Raw genomic sequence first — 19,687 nt, forward strand, 5'->3', positions numbered from 1 at the left:
ATGCACTGCTTTGCAGAGATGGCAGAGGCCCGACCCAATGGGGCGCAGGTAAGGAGTCAAAAATTACAAAAATGTGGTTAAAAAATAAATAAAAATCAGATGTTGTCAATTCATACAGTTGAGAGAGTAAATCCTGGAGCTTCTTTAATGTGCCAGAGGCTGTAGGACTGTGACTGCGTTAAAGAAATGCACATACCTGATAATGGATTTGCCAACATTGTTGAGGGACAGAAAAGCAGCGGAGGTGGTGTAGGCTGGTCTCAGTGGGACGTCCTGAGGTAGATGAGGTGGTGATGCTTGCTTTGTACCGTGCTTACGTTGCAGGCACTGGACTGCACAACAGAAATACCCTGACTCTGTTTGATCTGAATAGAAAAGAAATCTTAATGAGTATCATTGCTAACACCTGTGTTTACCCTACTATTTAATGTCAAAATGGCTGCTGTAAAAAAGGTTTATTCTCCACATGACATGTTTATCCACATATCATTGACTATATATTGTTTGCATTGCCCTTTCTCCACCTTTTCAACCAATATTTACAATTACTGTACATTTGTTATTTCTAAACTTTACCAAACATTTTATCTGTGCCATTTTCAAATCCCTATATTTATCTTCCCAGATAAGTTTCGGCTAAAATGCACTGACACACAGACACTATACTATCACTTGGACCTGACACCTAACAGTACTAGTTACTAAATATCTTCTAAACTTTTGTACATTTCAGTTTTTAATACAGTTACATAAATATCATACGCTTTTAATTCGACAAATAACTTAAGGAGCTAACCAGTACATACACCTACCTAATCAAAAAGCATAAACTAAACGGCTTGAGGAGTGAAACGGCGCCATATTTGCTACTCTCGTTGTTTATTTATTTATTTTTTAACAACAAAGCAAACTCTCAGGATTCTCATTTTACTCTTGTACTTCGATTAAAAAATATCCCTAAGAATTAGCGAACATACAACAGTAAATTGAGTGAGCATTTGACACATTACCAACCTGAAAAACGGGAACAACGATGACGTAAGAAGACGTTACCTGTCGTTACAGGTGCCGCACACCTGCTTCCAATCACTGGGGTAAACACTAGTCAAGTGCTGCCACCTACTGAAGAAAGACTGCTACAGCACGTTACAGTTCAGTTTACAAATCAGAAGAAAAGAAAACATCCATCCATTGTCTTCCGCTTAAAGCACCACCACCAGCACCACTATGTCTCTCCCTGCGGGTGTATGCCCTCTGAACTGTAGTGGATTGGAAGTATAAAGTAGCAAAAAATAATAATACTCAAATAAAATGTAAGTAACTTAAAGCTGGATTAAAGTTTGAGTAAATGTTAGCTATGTCCCACCACTAGTGTTTCATATACAAAATTAAAATGTGATAAATTATTATAACATTGATCATCTTTTTTTTGTTTCACAGTCATAGCTACTGTCAAAAAAGAAAATCAGAAAATGTTATGTTTAAATAACTTTCAAACAATTCAGACATCTAAAAAAAACCCAAATATAAACCTTGACAAACGCATACATATTTCTATAGGAATATTCAGATTACAATAAAACACAGACAACAAAGGTAATGCTTGCAGAAACTGACTTATTTTATTGTTATTTGTGCTGTTATTTTGTATCCGTGACACCATTTGTGTTATTTTTGAAACAGGTACATTTTACTTGGATAAACACATTCCATCTTCATTTATAACACCACCCTCTCTCTTCCCTTCTTCTTTAGGTGCAGTGTCTGGACAAACAGTCGCATGCAGTGACAGACAGGACAGTGTGGTGACTACGAGTGCCATTTGCGCACATGACAGGAACGCTGAGAGGCTCGGTCTCCACAGCAGCACAGCACACACAGTCCTGCTCCACAGCGGCCCTCTCCAGGGAATACATGGACTTACTGCGGCATTTGCCCTGACAGACAGACAAACAGATGGACACATGGACAGCACCACAGGGAGAGAGAAAGGGGCGGTGAGGAACAGTGTTATGATTTCATTGAACTTCGTATGCTTATCCTTGGGTGGAATAAGTATTAAACATCCTTAAATGTATGTATGTGTGTGTGGTCTCTTACCTCACAGTAGTGCAGTTCTATCTGCTGCTCTGATTGGCAGTCATCCACTTTGATGTAGTTCGGTACTCCCAGTGTCTTCCAACACTCTGGCTCAGTACCTTCAACATGTACACACTGTTATTAAAATCAGATCATCCAGATTTTCAAAATAGTTTTCCAGTTTTGCAGATGGCACAACTCTACTCACACATCTCACAGCAGGTTGTTCCGATCTGGCTGATTTTACCCTGAAAACAAACAGGAGAGGAGGATTTAGTACAGAGGTGTAGGTGTAGGTGTGAGAATGCTGTGAGATGGATGGATGAAGGGGAAGTTTGTGTAGCACTCGTACCCCCTGGTCCAAGCAAGTTTGGCGGTTAAAAGGAGGACATGTGGTCACTTTGGTGCGCAGAACAAGATCTCCTCTACTGTTTACACCACAGGTATACAAGTTGCAACCGTCCTCACTGGTGGTGTTCACCTGGAGGGAGTCATATACATACATACATACATACATACATACAATATTTAAGTCCATTCCTGCTGCCGAAAATCATTTTTTTCCATTTTGAAATTTACTAAATAAATGAAGACAAAATACTACATGTACAATATGTAACTTAACTTATTAATTAAGTTATTATAACTTAATTAGGCTATGTATGTTTTTTATTTTATTTTGGCAACAGTTGCCTATTGATCAAAGGAATTAGTAGTGTGGCATACCAGAGCGTGGTGTAGTATAACATACTATATCATAATATAATACAGTATACTCTACTATAATATAGTATGATAAGCAAGGCATCGTCTTGTCTGCAAAGCACCTACCTTCACACTGATCACGCTTCCATCTGGCATTGTGTTAACGCAGGCAGTGGGGACACATCGACCACAGCAAGCATCTTCCTTCTTCTGCAGAGTGAATCCCTGAAAACATCATGGTTAGCAATGCATTAGTTCATATAAGACGAGACTGGGATGGAATTAGGCTATATACAAAGACTTAAATGTGTCTGGATAAATAATCCACTATTTACCTCTGCGAGCACCGTGAATTTCATGATGAGCAGGGAGGGAATGTGGTCAGTGAATTAGAGAATCTTTGATGATAATGATGGATGTTTGAATTTATTGGTTAGTCATGGTGATGGTGATGGTGATGACAATGGTAATAACAGAAAATAATGATGGGATAATTGTTACCACTGGGCAGTTGGGACAGCTAATACTCCTGCAGGACAGTGTGTATTTCTTCAGGGCACCATCCTTCACCATACAATCACAGTGTGTACACAAATCCACCATCAGCCTCTCCCCTGCCTGTACAAGCAGACACAGATTGAGATGAAGCACTGATAGTATTATTTGAAAGAAGAGTGCTGCTTTTCCTCGGGACTTACTCCTATCAAAGTGTGATTGTAGACGCAGGCATCCATAGGGGCTGCAGAGAAAAAAGCACAAATCAATTTATTGGTATTCATTAAACATCATATGAAACCCTGGGCTTTGCAGGGTCAGCTCAGGATAACTGGCACTGAGGTGACACCAATATGAGAGAGTCATCTGCTGGAAAGAAACTGCAACTACAACTTGATAAACTGTGTTTGCAGTATGATGAAACTAAAGGGAAAGTTTGTGTTTCCAGCCTTTTCTATCCTATTACCGCAGTGGCAGAGGGGGCAGCAATCCTGGGTGTTGCAGCGTAACTCTGTTCCCAGTGGGCAGGAAGGAGTGTCCATAACGGGGCAGCTGACATTTTCAGTGGTGATGAACACCTCGTCTTTCATTTTGACACACCGATGCAACACACATTTATCATGTGGAGACTGCCATACCTCTCCCACCTATAAACAGAGATGAGATTCAAATAAACTACATTCCGGATTTGTTGCCTACATTATTCATGCATTAATGATTTCTCCACACACATACTTGTCTGAGGACCCCCCCAATCAGTGTGTCCCCTCGCATGTCTCCCCTTGACTCCGTGCAGCTGGTTGGTGTGCATTTCCCACAGCACTCTCCATTTAATAGAGTGTATGTGGAGCCCTGAAATACATAAACATAAATATATATGTGTATGAATGGTTATAGAAGCACATGTGTACATTTGGTGTGTGTGTGTCTCACCTGAGGGCAGGTTCGATCACACACAGGTGGGGTACACTGAGCAATGTGCAGTAATGTGTCTTTGTCCTGTAGCTGGGAGCAACTGCACTTCTCGCAGCCTTCCTTCCAGTCACTTCCCACTGGGTGAATCACGCCACCAACCACACACACCTAGAGCGGCAAACAATAAAAGCACCATTGTTTAAACGCACAAAAATGGAAAATGATGCATTCAATGTTCATCCAAACGCACACTCACCTTGTCTGGCACACAGTTGGTTTCTGTGCAGCCACAGTCGTTGGTGGAGGAGGTCGTGATGAACCCAGCAGGGCAGGTGTGAGTGGAGTTCTGGCAGTTGCACGTGCATTCAAACGCGTCACAGCATTGTGTCTTTTTCACTGTCATTTGTCGATGTGTGGGACAAGTGGGGGGAGCTTGAAGGGCACACTCTTCCTTTTTGCAGACTGAGAAGAAAAAGAGATGAAGAGACGTGTAAAAGAGATTACAGATGTGTATGAGCGGCTGTGTGTGTGTATGACCCAGAGCAAAGCAAACCTCAAATATCACAGTATGTAAATGTCATACCGCACTCATGTATAGGCTGGCATTCCCCGGGGTTTTTCAGAACCACAGTCTGACCATCCTGACAGCGGGGCGCTTCAGGTAGAGCACAATTCACCACATCACACACTGAAAAGTCACACAGTGGCACAAAGTGAGACAGTCTGTTGCAGTTGAAAAATAAAAAACACTGAACACTGATAAATGCAGAGCACAAAAATATTATTTTTTTGTATTGAGGCTCTGAAATTTGTGCAACATATTCTAGCAACAACATTCAAACATCTCATATTGCATATATTTAATGTCTTCATAAGGATTCTGTAATATTGGATCTGAAAAAACACTGTAATAATAATAATACCACATAGCTTAGTTTAGTTGAACATACCACACTCATACTCTTGGCAACATTTAGACCCTCTCTTCTCCCTCAGGATCTCACAGGGTCCACATGCTGGAGCTGCACACATATAGATAGATGATTGTTAAAGTGTCACATCAGTGCAGCTTTGTAAATATATTTTAAGTTTTAGCAAAACCAGAAAAAAGATGCTGCTGTATGAGCATACGCAGCATTAACACAAGGCGCTTGCCTTTGACGTCGTTGCAGGGCCTCGCAGTGCAGTTGATGTGTTCTTGGTCCAAACACATGCAAATCAAGCATGGGTTCTCATCTGGTACCCAACTCTGCATGTACTGTATAAACACATCAAACCATGTTCATTTTTAGTGCAGTGTTTGGTTACATTAGAAAGAAATATTAAAGGGCGCTGAACACTAATACTGGACCCATCTTATTGTATTAGCATGTGTCCGTAATTCAGAAGTTAGTTTAGATTTTACGTCATTCCCTCACACTTTCAGGCCTGTTTTTCTCATCCTATCATTTCTCACCATATATGTATGTCCATGATGGTCAACACACTGTCCGCATGCTTCTGGTGACACACACTGTCCATGATGCAAAACCGTCCCTCCAGTACAGAAACAGCCCTCAGTAGGTGTTTCCATACAGGATGACTGGTTACCCCTGGCAACCGACCAGTCCCCTGGAAACATCTGTATGCTACCACAGTCCTCTACACATCCTGTCCGACATGCATCATACTCCATGGAGCTGGGGCAATGTAACGCTGTAACACACAGATGAGGCTGAAGTTCAGGTTTAGGTTCAGACTGGGTGTTAAAATATAAACAGAAACATCTATACATGAAAAACTGACTTACGGCAGAGGTGTGGGCTCCTCCAATTCACGCACACGCCACTCTGTCTACAGAGGCGTGCATAGGCAGAAATGAGCTCGCACACGTCTGACTCCTCACATGCCTGCTCCTCACACTTGGCAAGGAAAAGCTGGACGGGAATGTGTGCGTGGCACTGTTCAAACACCTCAGATCGTAGGGCCTGACATCCCATCGCTGCTCCAGACACACACACTGCCTTCCGCTTTGGCACACACACACCGCCATCTCCAGCCACAGTCCAGTCTGAGATGAAGGCTGGCTGGTCAGTGGTTGAGTTGCCATTACGTAAATAAAGGACGTTAAATTTCTCCTCCCCACACACACCTGGACAAAAGATACAGAGAGAGAATGGAGGTCAGAGGAATGAGAAGGTGTTACCTTTGAGACAGAAGCAAATAAAGAGCGATAAACAAAGATGTTTTAAATAAATTAGTCTCTATTTTTATTACCGCAGAGTCCAGCAGTCTGGCCAGTGGTGGTGAAGCTGGACAGTGTGATAGTAAACTCATTGCTCTGAGGAGTGAAAGTCAGGACGTAGCCATGGGCTGATTTAAGCTCCAGCATTACTCCTCCATAACGCACCAGCTCTATCCCAGCATGCCGCCAAGGCAGTAAAAGCTCTTCGCGACCAACTATTGCCTGCTCAAACAAACTAACAGTTAGTAAAGGACACTTCATAGACTCACATATAATGATTAATGTCAGTGTTCGTTCAGACATAAGGTAGAAACATACACAGCTTACCGTCACATCATCTTTTAGCAGCAGTTTATAAGACCCGTGAATCACCTCAATGGCTTTCATGCAGACCTGGTTGTAATTTGCTGAGTCCTGGCAAGGTCCACTGTGGAGTTTGACCTCTGACCCCTCGCTGATGCCACTGCTGACAGTGAGAAGTGTGTATGTGCACAAACCGTCCCTATCCAACCTAAGTGCCAATCCATCAAACCTCACCACATGATTGGTAGAGCTGCCGATACACATGCCTATCAACACACACCAGGCGGGAGGGACAGAGTGTTTATATAGGAGTTAGAAACATGTGATCCATTAACAGTCAGTATAAATAGACTAGAATTAAAGCCTTTAGCATTTATTGTGAAAAGCCCAAGTTGGAAATTATGTCCACTCAATATAGACTGTGTTAAATGTAAGAAGCTATTTAATGTACATACAAGGGCATTCCCAGTGGCAGCCACAGGTCTCCTGAACTCTGACAGGTGGCATGTTGTTGCTGCAGGCTGGCGGCTCCAGTCTGTCACAGCTGACTTTGTGGCTCTGTACGGTCACCACCCCACTGGGGTTGCACAGTACAGAGTGACAGCCGTCCTCCAGCAGCCATGACTCACCAGGCTGAAACACATTTTCAGTAAGACTCACAGTTCATTACAAGCATTGCTGTAATGGCTGGTCACTGTGCTGCTGTAATCTATATTCTGCCAAAGCAGACATTACTTACCATTCTCTCATTTCCATTATCATCGACACACACTCCTGGTGGACCAGCTGAAAACCAAAGCAAAGACTGATTCCTTAGAATTAATCATTTTTAAACAGAAAAACCTAACTGTGCATTTGTGTGTCTGTAAGCACCTCTGCAGATTTTCTCTGTGTAACCATGATCCAGAGTCAGCAACATCAGTAATTGATCAATGCTGTTCAAGTGCAGAGTGTTGTCTTGGTTGCCATGGCGGCCAAGGGCTCTAAGCTCATTCGTGTCATAGTCTGGTCCCACCCCGATGGGGAAAACTGACACACCTGAGGAAAGAGACTCTTATCAATGAAACTACACAGATCAGGGACAGAGGAAAATGGAGGATGGAAACATACAACTGAACTTTGATGATGCAACTGGTGACTTAATTACCTGATGCTAGCGCCTCGTTAGCTGCTGGTTTGACATCATCAACTGATTTCTCAGTCACCAGCATCACCACAGCCTTTGCCACACCAACTCTTCCGCCACTGACTGTCGAGATGGCCGTCTGCACAGCGAATCGCAGGGCAGAGCCTGTAAACAGACAGAACAGTGACTGAGAGTGTTTGTGTCCACCTTAATGTGTGCGTGTGTGTGTAGTTGTATACACACAGTAGTGTAGTAGTAGTTTATGTATCCACTACCTAGTGCAGGGGCAGCAGTGGTCCTGCTTGGTATGCTCTCCACCAGGTTCAGGAGGTGGGATTTGCTCTGTTCATCCTTCCAGGTGAGCTCTGCTGTGTTAGTGTCTCCATATTGAACAACACTCACCTGAGTGCCATTCAGCCCTGCACACAGAAACAGGGAGCTACATCACTGTAGCCTTGTAAATAAATGACCAAATACTGGGTTCCCACACAACACTGAGTAATTATCCGGATGGCTATTAAACCCAGACATTGTTCTTGACCGTTGAACCTTAAGACATACACGTATGATTTAGAACTGTGAAGTCCTTTTTTAATAATATTTCCATAGTTCTGATGAAAATAATAATAAAAAAATCACAACACCAGGTAAATATTACAATTTAAATAAAGCATTCTCAAGCCTGTCAGCCCCCAGAAACTCATGAAAATCATATCAAATATTATAAGTGTGAAATGCAGTGCAGATTATATTATATGCACAATAAATATATCAAACATACCTATGTCAGCATTGTTTATGAAAGCTTTGACAAATGTCTTCATGTCCTCAATCTGCTTCCCAGCCTTCAACAGGAACAACACATCCACAGGCTTCTTACATGGCACTGTGCAAAGATATGTTCACAAATTAACTCAAGGTAATGACAGCTAATGTGGACAGATGACTGAAATGAGCCTTCTATACCTGAGGGTGGCAGGCTGGCAAGTGTTGGGAGGACCAGTAGTGGAGTGCGGTGCCTGACTGTGGTGCGTGTGATATTGACTATACGGTTGACCACGGTCGTTAGATTGTAGTAGTGATCGACAATAATTGGACGTTGAGGGTAGCTGAATGGTTGCAGATCAGTGTCATGTACTTTTGGTCCAACACCAATGGGATAAACGTATGTGGAAGTGCTTGTAGATGGTGGGCGTGTCACTGTGTCAGTAGGTGGGTTTTCTGTCACAAGGAAGACCAGCTGGGGATCGGTGGGGCCACGTGAATGCTTCTCTTGAAACGTAGTGACAGCTGTGCCTGTATTTGTCTTACTTCCACCCCTCCAACGAATCTCCCTCAGTCGCATAAATAGAGACTTCAGCCGCCTTATCTCCCATCGACTGATCTCCACAGTGACTGTTACTGAGTACTGAATCACAGTGATAAAAATTTGCTCTTTCTCCTCCGCTAGCTGTGAGATAACCTCCTCCAGGAAGACGAGTGTCTTGTTAAAGTTGACCTCGCCAACTGAATCAGAGCCTTCCACAATGAATGTCACATCTGTGGCTGGAGAGATGAGAGATGACGATGTGGTGATGGGAGACAGACCAGATGGTGTGGTAGACATAGGGGCCTTGGGAAGGTGTTTTGTAGGATTAGGCTCCAGGCGGGGAGCTGTGGTTGTGGTGGTCGTGCCTGGATGAGCCTTGGTCTTTGCAGTTGTCAGAGGTTTAGGCACCTCAGGCTCCATTCCCAAGGTGCAGAGGTAATCTGTCAGCTCTAACAGATGATCAGGAAGCTCACCTGTGCTGCCGAGCACATACGCCCTGTTTTCTGGGTTCACCTTGGTGATCTCGTTAATTTGCCCCATATCTACGTCAGGACCCAATGCAACAGTCAGGATGGTAATGGGTTTCTTGCGGAGCATCCTGGTCATGGTACGGACGGAACGAGGATTCTCACTAGCAGTCAAGATGATGGCGACACGGCCAGCATGCTCACGCTTGTTCTTATCATAGATATTGATAGACAGATACTTGACAGCCTCATCCAAAAAGGCCCCTGCACTTCCTCCTTCGTAAAGCAGCTCCCTTACTATTTTCTTAAATTGCTCCTTCCGAACCTAAATGCATAAAAGAGAAAGAAGTCAAATAACCAGGTGTAGACCTTCACTACAACATTCAATTTCTGTGAATCAGCAAAGAAACTTCAGTTCAGTTTGATCAATGACAAATTATTCAACAGAATGCTTAATGCAGTGCTGAATATTTGCGCAAGAATGCACACTTACTGTGTCACACATGTACAATATATGTTTATTTACCTGCAGGTCATATGTTCTGACCCCAGAGTAGTAAAGCAGCACTGTGGCTCGAGTGTGAGCTGACCCCATGCGGAATCGTTCAACCACTCTCAGTATGAAGTCTTTGGTTGCCTTAAATTCATCTTCACTCAGGGCATCTGAACCATCCAATAGGAACACCAGATCCATGGCACGGTCACATGTGCCATCAGGGATCAAGGTGGTGATGGTGTGATAAGAAGGAGTTGGTGTAGGAGTAGTGAACATGTTCAAGGAGGCACAAACTTCACAGCTCAGGGTGTTGTTGTCACAGTGACTTCAAAACAGAAAAACAAAACATCTCAGTATGTGCAAAGAATCATATTTTAAAAAGCATCCAGAACTAACAAGACTTATTGCTGAGTGTGTGAAGTGGTATCACCATATCTTGCAGTGGTCAGGGTCATCGTGGTTCAGGATGACCTTGTTGCCATGGGAGATTCTTTGACCTTCATGGACACACACCTGACACTGAGACGGATCTACACAACGCATGGCCACCTCATCCAATAGTTGACCTATGAAAAACAAGATGAACGTTTAACTCACACTCATTTTTATGTTTGTACAAGAATGTAGCTAATTGTGTCAGTACTGTATTTAGTATTTTATGTCCAGTGAGTATGTTTGGCACCTGGGGGGCAGTAGGCATGGCAACCTTCCACACATGTGAGTGAACAGTGGAGGGGATCTGGGTGCTGGCAGGTGATCGGGCAGGCGGGGCCACAAGCATTGTACCTCCACTGGCATAACTCCTCCCCTACACCTGGGCTCCTGGGATTCAGCTCCTCACAGCTCACGGCTGAAGTAAACAAAAGTTTAGTTTTATCACTGGACTCTGCATTTGATCAATCGTAACTACATAGATATCTTTCCTCAAGATAAATATGACCTGTAATCTGCATAAGTATTCAGAAGTGCTGAAAAAATGTCATAATGTTTATCACTGATAAGAGTAGATTTTCAGAATATCAGATCTGATATCAGAGTATAGCTATCAAAGTCCCTATTTGAGTTAACTAAAACCTAAAAGACGATAGAATTTCAGAGTCACTTCTCATTCGGAAAGCAGAACTACAGAACAGAACACAAAAGCTGCCATGTGGGAGGACAGTAGCAGCCTTGTGATTGTGGTGTTTAAAAACGAAATAGAGCTCATTGGGTGAGATGACACCTTGGAAGACACTAAACTGGTGTAGCTTGGTCAAGCAGCCATGGCTTATTTTTAGAAACATATATGAGATCTCCTGCATATATGGATGAGTGAGAAGGAGAGAGCAATTGCACTCACGGCAAAGCTCATTGGATCTCCAGCTGATGGATACACCTCTCTCTGAACAGGCCTGTGCATAAGCCGCAATGACGTCACAGAAACACGCACAGTCGCCCACTGACGGACAAGAGCATGCTGCCTCCACGCACATCTCTACATATGGCTCTGCATCAACCTAGAGGCACACAGGAACAGTTTAAGAGAGTACTGCATTTTGTGTCATGGGATATCTAGTGTATCTGTAATTACACTCACCTGGCTGTTACATTCTCTAAAGAGAGGACCAGTGATCACATGACATGACTGCTCCACTGTTACCAACTTGATAATGTTGTCGCTGCAAGGAGCAGTTATCTATAGATACAAGAGCAACCACAGAGATACAGTGTATTTACATTTTTCATAACACTAAATGCATACATGATGGCAGCCATTGGTTTTTAGTTATGTCAGTATGGTACAAAACTCACTACACAGAGTTTGTCTGAGGTAGGTAATCCACCACAGTAAAAATGCATTTTATCATCTCGGCAGTGTTTTAGTATTCAAGATTAGTCTTGGTCTTGAGATGACTATATACTGTCTGGTCTTGGTCTTGACTCAGTCACACTCTGCCTTGATCTTGGTCTTGTCTTGGCCTCAATACATTCTGCTCTTGGTCTTGGTTTAGCTGAATACAACACTGCCATCTAGTATAAGTAAGTTAAATTAGGTGCCAGATCTGGACCATATATGGAAGCTGACTGTATGTAGTACTGTATATAGCCAAATATAAGCGAGACATCTTAACAAAGCTGACCCTATATAATATGATATTTTGTAGTCTGAGTGAAAATATCCTTTAATTAAAGAGCAGACATTACCTGTTCTACATCAGCACAGCTGGGATGAACCTTCCAGGAGTTCCCAAAGTGTGAGGAGTCCACCTCCAGCTGGTTGTTACTGCTCATCAAGTCGTTGTTGACATTCCCATCAAAGTTACCGCACAGGCCGCACACCTTGCCCTGCACACAATAAAACATGTGCAACAAAAATACATGTTTATTATTAAATAATAAACAAGGTTCAAGCAGTCAAAATGTTATAGTATAGCAGTGTTATAATACATTAGTACCCTATATGTGGCTGAGATGTGAACCAGGAGCCGAGTTCCTTTGTCCCAGCTGAGGGAGATGTCTTTCCCCAGCAGCAGGGTATAAAACTGACCAGATCGCACAATCTCCACCTGCGAGCCATATAGCACTGGCTTCTTCATCTTCACCTGTGAGAGAGAAAGATGGCAACCATGGATGCATAAGAGATACTTACAGGTCAAATATGAAATATCTGACAAAGTTTGTTTGTTTACAAATTGTAATTCTTTTATGCACTACTTCATCTGTAGTTTTAGTGTCTTAGAAGTCCATGTGGGCTTGGCACTACATGACACATTGAAACAGAATTAACCTTATGTGTGTGTGAGAGTTTGGGTGTCTGTACGTTTGTTACCTCTCCATCTTGCATTACAATCAACCCTCCCTGGTAGAAGATCGTAATCGCTTTTGCACAACGATGTCCAACAGTTCCACAGCCGTCATTCTTCACCAGCACTCTGAATGAACCCTCTTCTCCGTTACACATGTCCTATTGATAAGATCAAGTAGAAAAAGACAAATGTGGGAGAGGATAGAGAGATGAAATGAAAGCATCTGTTTTGATACCACTACTGCGCAATCCACCCTGGAGCTCTTTTTGGATCGCTCTGTCTCTTACCTGGACCAAGACATATTGGCAGAGACCAGGGAAGGAATATTTGAAGCCATCAAAACTGATGAAATGCCTCTCTCCAACAGTGCGGCACACACCATCGCACACCTTCTCTGTGCAGCGCCATTTCCTGTTTTCACAGACGCTGTAAACCAGAGAGCATGTTAAGTGAGCACAGTGCAGGTTTACCCCTACATAACCAAGTGTGCAAACAGTCATTTTACCAAGTGTTGCAATCCACAGAGATGCTCTGCCCTGATGCATATGGCCTGTTGTTATGGTAACAGGGACACTGTTCCGGTGCAATGCAGTTTCTGAGGTGACGTACCTGAAATCAATCCACCAATCAATCATTATACTCCATTTAAATGTTTGGTACATCATCAACACACACACTAACACGCACAGAAATAACACACCACCTACTGTGCCAGGTGGACAGAGGCAGCCAGGGATGCAGGCGAGGCTGACACAGGGTAGATCCAGATTCCTGCAAGTCCTGGCACACTCAAGGCCTTTTTCTCCTGCATCACAGTCTGTATGGATGAGTGGAGGAGGGCACTGGGCTGACCGGCGCTCTGCATACAGAAAAACAAACACCAATATGTTTATACTAACAAGGCACTCAAAAAATAACTTTAATTGTCCATTAAAACTAAAAGAACTTGTTAGAGTGATCGGACTTGAGATATACTATACAGAGCTCCTGTGAAATATTGAAATTGTACCTCTGGATGGTGCCAGGTCATCATCATAGAAGAGGTCAGACAGTAAATTACTCTTTTCAGGGGAGCTACAGCGCATGGAACCATTCTCACAGTAGCTGCAGACACAGGCAAGAAAAAGCAAACAAAAAATATGTCTATGAAACTGCAATGTTTCATTAAATTTTACATTAAGTATCATTTCTAAGTATGCACAGTCACTGACCAGATGCTGTTGTGATCAGCATAGACATCATTAGGCTGGTAGAGCTGTCCATCGTGCAGGCAGGTGCACATGTCAGCAGTTACACATTCACCAGAGTCACTCAAGTACTTTCCAGCAGGACAAAAACAGCCCTCCTCACACACCCTCTCCTTCTTACAGCCTGCCTCAGCCCCAGACAGAGCACGGCACGTCCGGTCACACACACTCCCACAGGCCTCATACACCTGGCCTCCAGTGCACTCCAGTGCTGACAAAATCAAATGAAAGGAGTTAGGTTAAGGATCTGTTCTCAGCTAAGCTTTGTTTTCATCTATAAATAATAGAAATCATGATCAGTTTTGACTGTTTGTAATGAGTTACTCTTGAGGATACAAATATTTAAAGAGACAGATTTCTGTGTGGCACTGATGCCATGAACTTCACCTACTTAAAATGATGTCCTAGACTTTTGCATTTGCTTCATAAGGCTGTTTTCTGTCTAAAAACAGAGCAGTGTATGAATGATGAAGCTATAAATGAGATTAATGTGACAGTTACCGCATAGTGAGGGAGACCTCCAGTTGAGGAGCACTCCTCTGGCAGTGCAGGCAGCTGAATAGGCAGACAGAGCAGAGCAGAGGCACTCCTCACCGTCCTCACAAGCACACACATCATAACGACAGAACCGCTGGAATGGAGCCGGGTTCACCAGAAAGTGACATGGAGTGAACACGTCTGACATCATCACCGAGCATGCCTCTTCTGCAAATCGCACTAAAAGATGTAGGAGAATGAGAGGTACATTTTTTGTAATTTTTGTGGTGACGTGTATATGTTCTATCTACATGAGTGTGTATACCTCTTTTGGGGTTAATGGCACAAGGGTCAGTCTCATGTTTGGTGGTGGATTCACAGTCTCCATTGATTCTCCATGACTGGCTAAAGGCCTGAGGACCCGCCTCAACCAGACCAGATTCAGACATGAAGTCATCACCTTGGTTACCATTGTAGTTACCACAAAGACCACAAGTCCTCCCCGCCCATTGTGGTCCAAGCTGTCGAGGTTGGATAGAAATTAGTACAATGGTTGCTAATCTCTCTCTCTATATATACACACATATATACACATACACACACCATTACCAAAAAAATACCTTTATCCATTCAAACTGTTTCTACCTTTAAAAGTACACGGCCACGCCCATCCCAGTCTAGGCGAAGGTCATCTCCAAACTTTACGTGTACAGAAGACTGGACGGATCTTTGGATAATCAGACGGCCTGTAAAATTGCACACACAGGGAACTGACTGATTAAACTCAATGCCATGTTAATGTAAACAATTATTGTCAATTATAATTGTTGTCTAGTTTGTGCTGCTGCCTGTCTTGGACAGGACTCCCTTGATTTTTTTCTTTTCTGAATGGGACCCTCCTAGTTAAATAAAGGTCAATTACAGTTCAATTGGATTAATTTTTATGTGGTGGTGTGCTTGTGATGTTGACCGGATGTCTTTAAAACCAAATACACTATAATATACTTAGAGAGACGAAAGAATGTAGATCGTATCCACTATTCTGCAAGTGTCATACCATGATGCATTGGGGTCTGGATGTCCATACTGTTGACAGAAACAACTCCTCCATGCTTCAGCTTCACTGTCATGTCCTCCAGAGAGGGCAGGCTGAGCGTCACTGAGCGTGTGCATACAGCATCCTGATCATCTGCACACTGAAACACAATAACAAAACACTGGAGATGAAAAGCAGCAAGGGATGAATACATTTCAAAAATATTACAGTTTAAAAAAATAACCATTACCTGCACATTACTTTCAATAGGACAGGAAACCCACTGTCTTTGCTGGCAGTCTCTTGCCAGTAGAACTGACATGTGACCGTGAAGGTGAAGAACTTGTTGTCAAAGTCTTGTAGTGAGACTGGCCGACCACCAAACACTCACCTACACACATACGTAACACGAAATGAGCAACCTAGGATTTTATTTTAGCAGTAGAATGTGTAAGTCGGTGCATGACTACAACTGTACATCCTTCTCACCAGGCCAGCCTTCATGTGGCATTCCCAGGAACCATGACGGCACACCGCTGCAGAAAATAATGAGGAAAGATTGTATTTTTCTGTTCTATGCATTCATTCATGTTTCTGTATACATATTGCTTTTCCCAGGTGTTGCAGTCCTGAGAGATAGTTTCCTGGAGGAAAATGTCGTCCCATGTGCACACAGGAACACTGAGATACTTCCAAACAGCGATTACCGTCCAAAACCTTACCCACTGAAAACAACCATGATGTTACCATACGTAACTGAGTGGCAGGGAGAGGAAGAATAGTGAGTGGGAGGTTACCTGGCCATGTACAGCCATCCATACATTCTTCCTTGCAGACCTCCTGGATGTTGAGACTATGGCAGGTTGTAGAACAGGACTTGGTGCATTCACTGTATTGCATCCCAAATGGACACTTGGGGACTAAACACACAATAAACTTATTTATATTATTAATGTAACTTTGTAGCTTATTTTTATGGAGAATTTCCACACTAGAATAGAAAACTACCTCCTCACAACTACACGCACTGGCTCTCCGCAGCCACCAGCCATCAAGAAGTATGCCGTGTGAGTGGCAAGTGCGAGCATACTCCACAGGATTGGACAGTAACAGTCTTCTCCGTCCGTCTGTCACAGTGACACGCCTCCTTTGACACAGCCACATGACGCCTCAGGAGAGACCAGGTGGGCACAGTGCAGGAACACACTAACGTCTGCAACATGCTGCAGCTGGACATAATCTACAACAACACACACACATGCAAAATTAGGTTCAAATGAGAGTCTTTGTCCTCTGTAACCTTGTCGAAGTGAAGATAAGTTTTGTTTGATTTACATGTTTAGTAACAAAATAAATTTGATACATAACTAACTGAAGAGGACAGTAGTTGTCTTGTCACAAGCTGTCACATCTTGTCAGCTCTTGTAAATAAATTATAGTGGATTCTAAAAATAACTTCTTGTATGTTTTAAAATAGTAAAACAGATAAAAGCTGTTAGCAAAAATAATATATTGGTAAGATATCTTAACCTTTATCAATATTTTAACTCAGTCAGACTTTGGAAGTTATTGCATAAAGCCCTTAACTTGCAGTTAATGAAGAGATGCTGATACCATCTGATGGTTTTATAACATGTTTTTTTTTAGATTTTGTCAGACGTGGGTGTTCCTCAGTTTCAAAGCATTCTTGCTCAAACTGGTGATTTTATCCCTTCATATCAGCCCACCCACAACAACGACAGACATCACCCAGTTAAAATTGTGCCTTATCAGATATGAAAGAAGACATGTTAGGAAATAGAGAGAAAAGCAAGAGGGATAAATTAAATTAAATAGCTTATGCAGGGAGAGATGCTTGCTGGTTAGTGTAAGTGAGCGGCTGTTGAAGGTTTGCAAAGTTTTTTTTGTTGAATGCCAAGTGCTCTTCCACAAAGGTTCAGACCCTGTCATGCCTCAATGCGCGTCTATGTGTATAAATTGTCCTCTCACCGCTGAATCGCTTTTTGTGCTGTTGCAGGACTGGCTGGGTTTGAGACACGTCGACATGACTGACCGGCCCCTTCACCATCCATGAATTTTGCAAAGTCATAACTATCATTGTTAGGAATCTAAAAAAACACAACACCCACACAGAAACAAGTTGACAGATTTCTCCTTAACCTCAATGCATCATGACCATTATGATCAACATATCCCACAAATGCACACAATCAATTTTTTTCTGACTCTACACAGTCCCCATACAATCTTACCTCTTGAGCAGTATATTCATCAGCTGATGCAGAGTTAAAGTTGCCACAGAGGCCACATGTGCGGTTGGCATGGTGTTTAGTGAGTGTCAAGGCGATGTTGGCTGCATTACAATGGTAACAGTGAAGCCAAACTCCTCACTCCAGAGTTTATAAAAGCCAAGTTCTGAGCCTACAACACAGTGTTGGATGCATATGGCAGAGAGAGTCTACAAAAACAGGAGACACGCAGTTGAGTTGATTTTTTTGTTTGAGTTGATCAGTCAACTTATACACATAATACACTTTTGCCTGACAACATAAATTACCCAACCTTTTTTCTCCCTGTGAGAGCTGTCCGTCTACAGACAGGTGCAGCTCAAAGGCATCCCTGAGAAACAGAGTGACCCCAGTTCTCTTGCCGCTGACAAAATCACCTACAAATTGAGCAACAACAATGAAAAATAACAATGATGATCTTTGAAAATTAGGCTAGTAAAAATGTCTCATACGAGCACTTTCCAGTAGAAAAACAAAAACATAAGAACATACAGTTTTAGTACACACATCCCAGAGAGACTCAAACCCCTGGAAGTGACTATGCACAAGCCATTGAGCTGCACCAGAAGAGCATTACAGTAGACAGCGTTAGAATTGAAATGTGTTTGCTTCTTTATTGAACTGTCTGAGTGTGACTCACCCAGCAGTGTGAAGGAGCGATGGTTGCAGTCTCCAGCCAGTAGGTAGCTGCAATCTCCAGGAAACTCATATAAAACCCCATCAAACGTGTGAACGTGATGTCGTCCAAACAGACTGCATCTCCCCGTCAACCCTGCCACGCAAGCTGGACACATGCAAAACACACCTATATATGTAAGAGCAGGACTAGGGAAGATCTTATATAAAACATTTAATCTATTAATAGTCTACAAAACAGTGTTACTTTGGAGTGCAAAGACCAAATGACCTGATACACACTTACCTGTCAGATGCAGAAGAACCCAAATTCCTCGCAAATACCTCTTAATGCACACCTGAAACATAAACATGCTCTCCGTCATTACTTTCACCTCTGTCACACTTTAATAAACAAAAGATCAAAACACTGTATGCACTGTGCATAGCCTACCTCCATGGCTCCTGAATCAGTAAATCCACAGAGTGGCAAAGAAAAGGCAAACACAATCCAAACTCAGAGAATCCAAATGTTGCACTTTCAGACTTCACACAGCCAAGGCATACTGAAGCAGTGTGATGGTCTGTGTCAAACATAGGCTAAACTGAGAAGAGGGCTAAACACCACCCTTGGAAGCTCTAATTTATAGCAAAGAACCACCCTAAAGACCCATCCCCTCATCAGGTTATGTCAAAAAAAAGCAGAATATCACTCCGTCCACAACTCAATTACCATCAAACACAGTCAGCAAGACAATACCAGGATATGCCCACTGATTGCTTGCATGAGTGATTAGTCCACACATACATAGCTGTATGGGTGCCAACCCAAACAAGTCTTCAACAATCTCATGCTGTTTTGGTGGTGCTAATTGCACAAACATGTGACTCATGTTTCACTAAAATCACATACAAACACATCCATGCACTAGGAACATCACTCTCAGGTGCTTCACCTGGCAGATCATAAAGACAATCAGTGTCATATTCCTACAACCATTCATATCTGTAACTACTAAAACATCTGTATTGTGTGTCTAAATATATAACTGTTCAATTCTGGTAGCACTTTGCAACAACATGGTCTGTTTTGAAATGCTTTCCGAGCCCTAAACACTC

General features: G+C 42.7%; 1 protein-coding gene across 1 annotated transcript; it reads right to left on the reverse strand.

Moving 5' to 3' along the window:
- Positions 1–1,608: 1,608 nt before the first annotated feature.
- On the reverse strand, positions 1,609–19,177 carry LOC104935215 (von Willebrand factor). The gene is given in 62 exon segments (XM_027272751.1): positions 1,609–1,937; positions 2,101–2,198; positions 2,288–2,327; positions 2,432–2,560; positions 2,911–3,009; positions 3,286–3,402; positions 3,483–3,523; positions 3,746–3,926; positions 4,015–4,131; positions 4,213–4,362; positions 4,451–4,656; positions 4,778–4,882; positions 5,145–5,216; positions 5,350–5,452; positions 5,651–5,889; positions 5,984–6,325; positions 6,451–6,640; positions 6,746–6,987; positions 7,177–7,354; positions 7,461–7,507; positions 7,595–7,759; positions 7,869–8,012; positions 8,123–8,266; positions 8,629–8,733; positions 8,814–9,948; positions 10,150–10,444; positions 10,550–10,685; positions 10,802–10,969; positions 11,459–11,615; positions 11,696–11,794; positions 12,304–12,444; positions 12,555–12,701; positions 12,929–13,063; positions 13,193–13,331; positions 13,411–13,514; positions 13,613–13,764; positions 13,915–14,009; positions 14,117–14,363; positions 14,654–14,869; positions 14,955–15,150; positions 15,275–15,375; positions 15,687–15,825; positions 15,916–15,980; positions 15,983–16,021; positions 16,024–16,056; positions 16,155–16,172; positions 16,175–16,204; positions 16,285–16,307; positions 16,309–16,390; positions 16,463–16,585; positions 16,688–16,759; positions 16,762–16,875; positions 16,878–16,905; positions 17,655–17,689; positions 17,692–17,773; positions 17,918–18,027; positions 18,030–18,092; positions 18,095–18,123; positions 18,228–18,330; positions 18,594–18,737; positions 18,876–18,927; positions 19,023–19,177. Coding segments are annotated over 62 exon segments (8,493 nt in total). The 5' UTR covers positions 19,029–19,177; the 3' UTR covers positions 1,609–1,751.
- Between the last annotated feature and the right edge of the window lie 510 nt (positions 19,178–19,687).

The sequence above is a fragment of the Larimichthys crocea genome, chromosome XXI (assembly GCF_000972845.2).
Source record: "Larimichthys crocea isolate SSNF chromosome XXI, L_crocea_2.0, whole genome shotgun sequence".
NCBI classification, from domain to species: Eukaryota; Metazoa; Chordata; class Actinopteri; family Sciaenidae; genus Larimichthys; species Larimichthys crocea.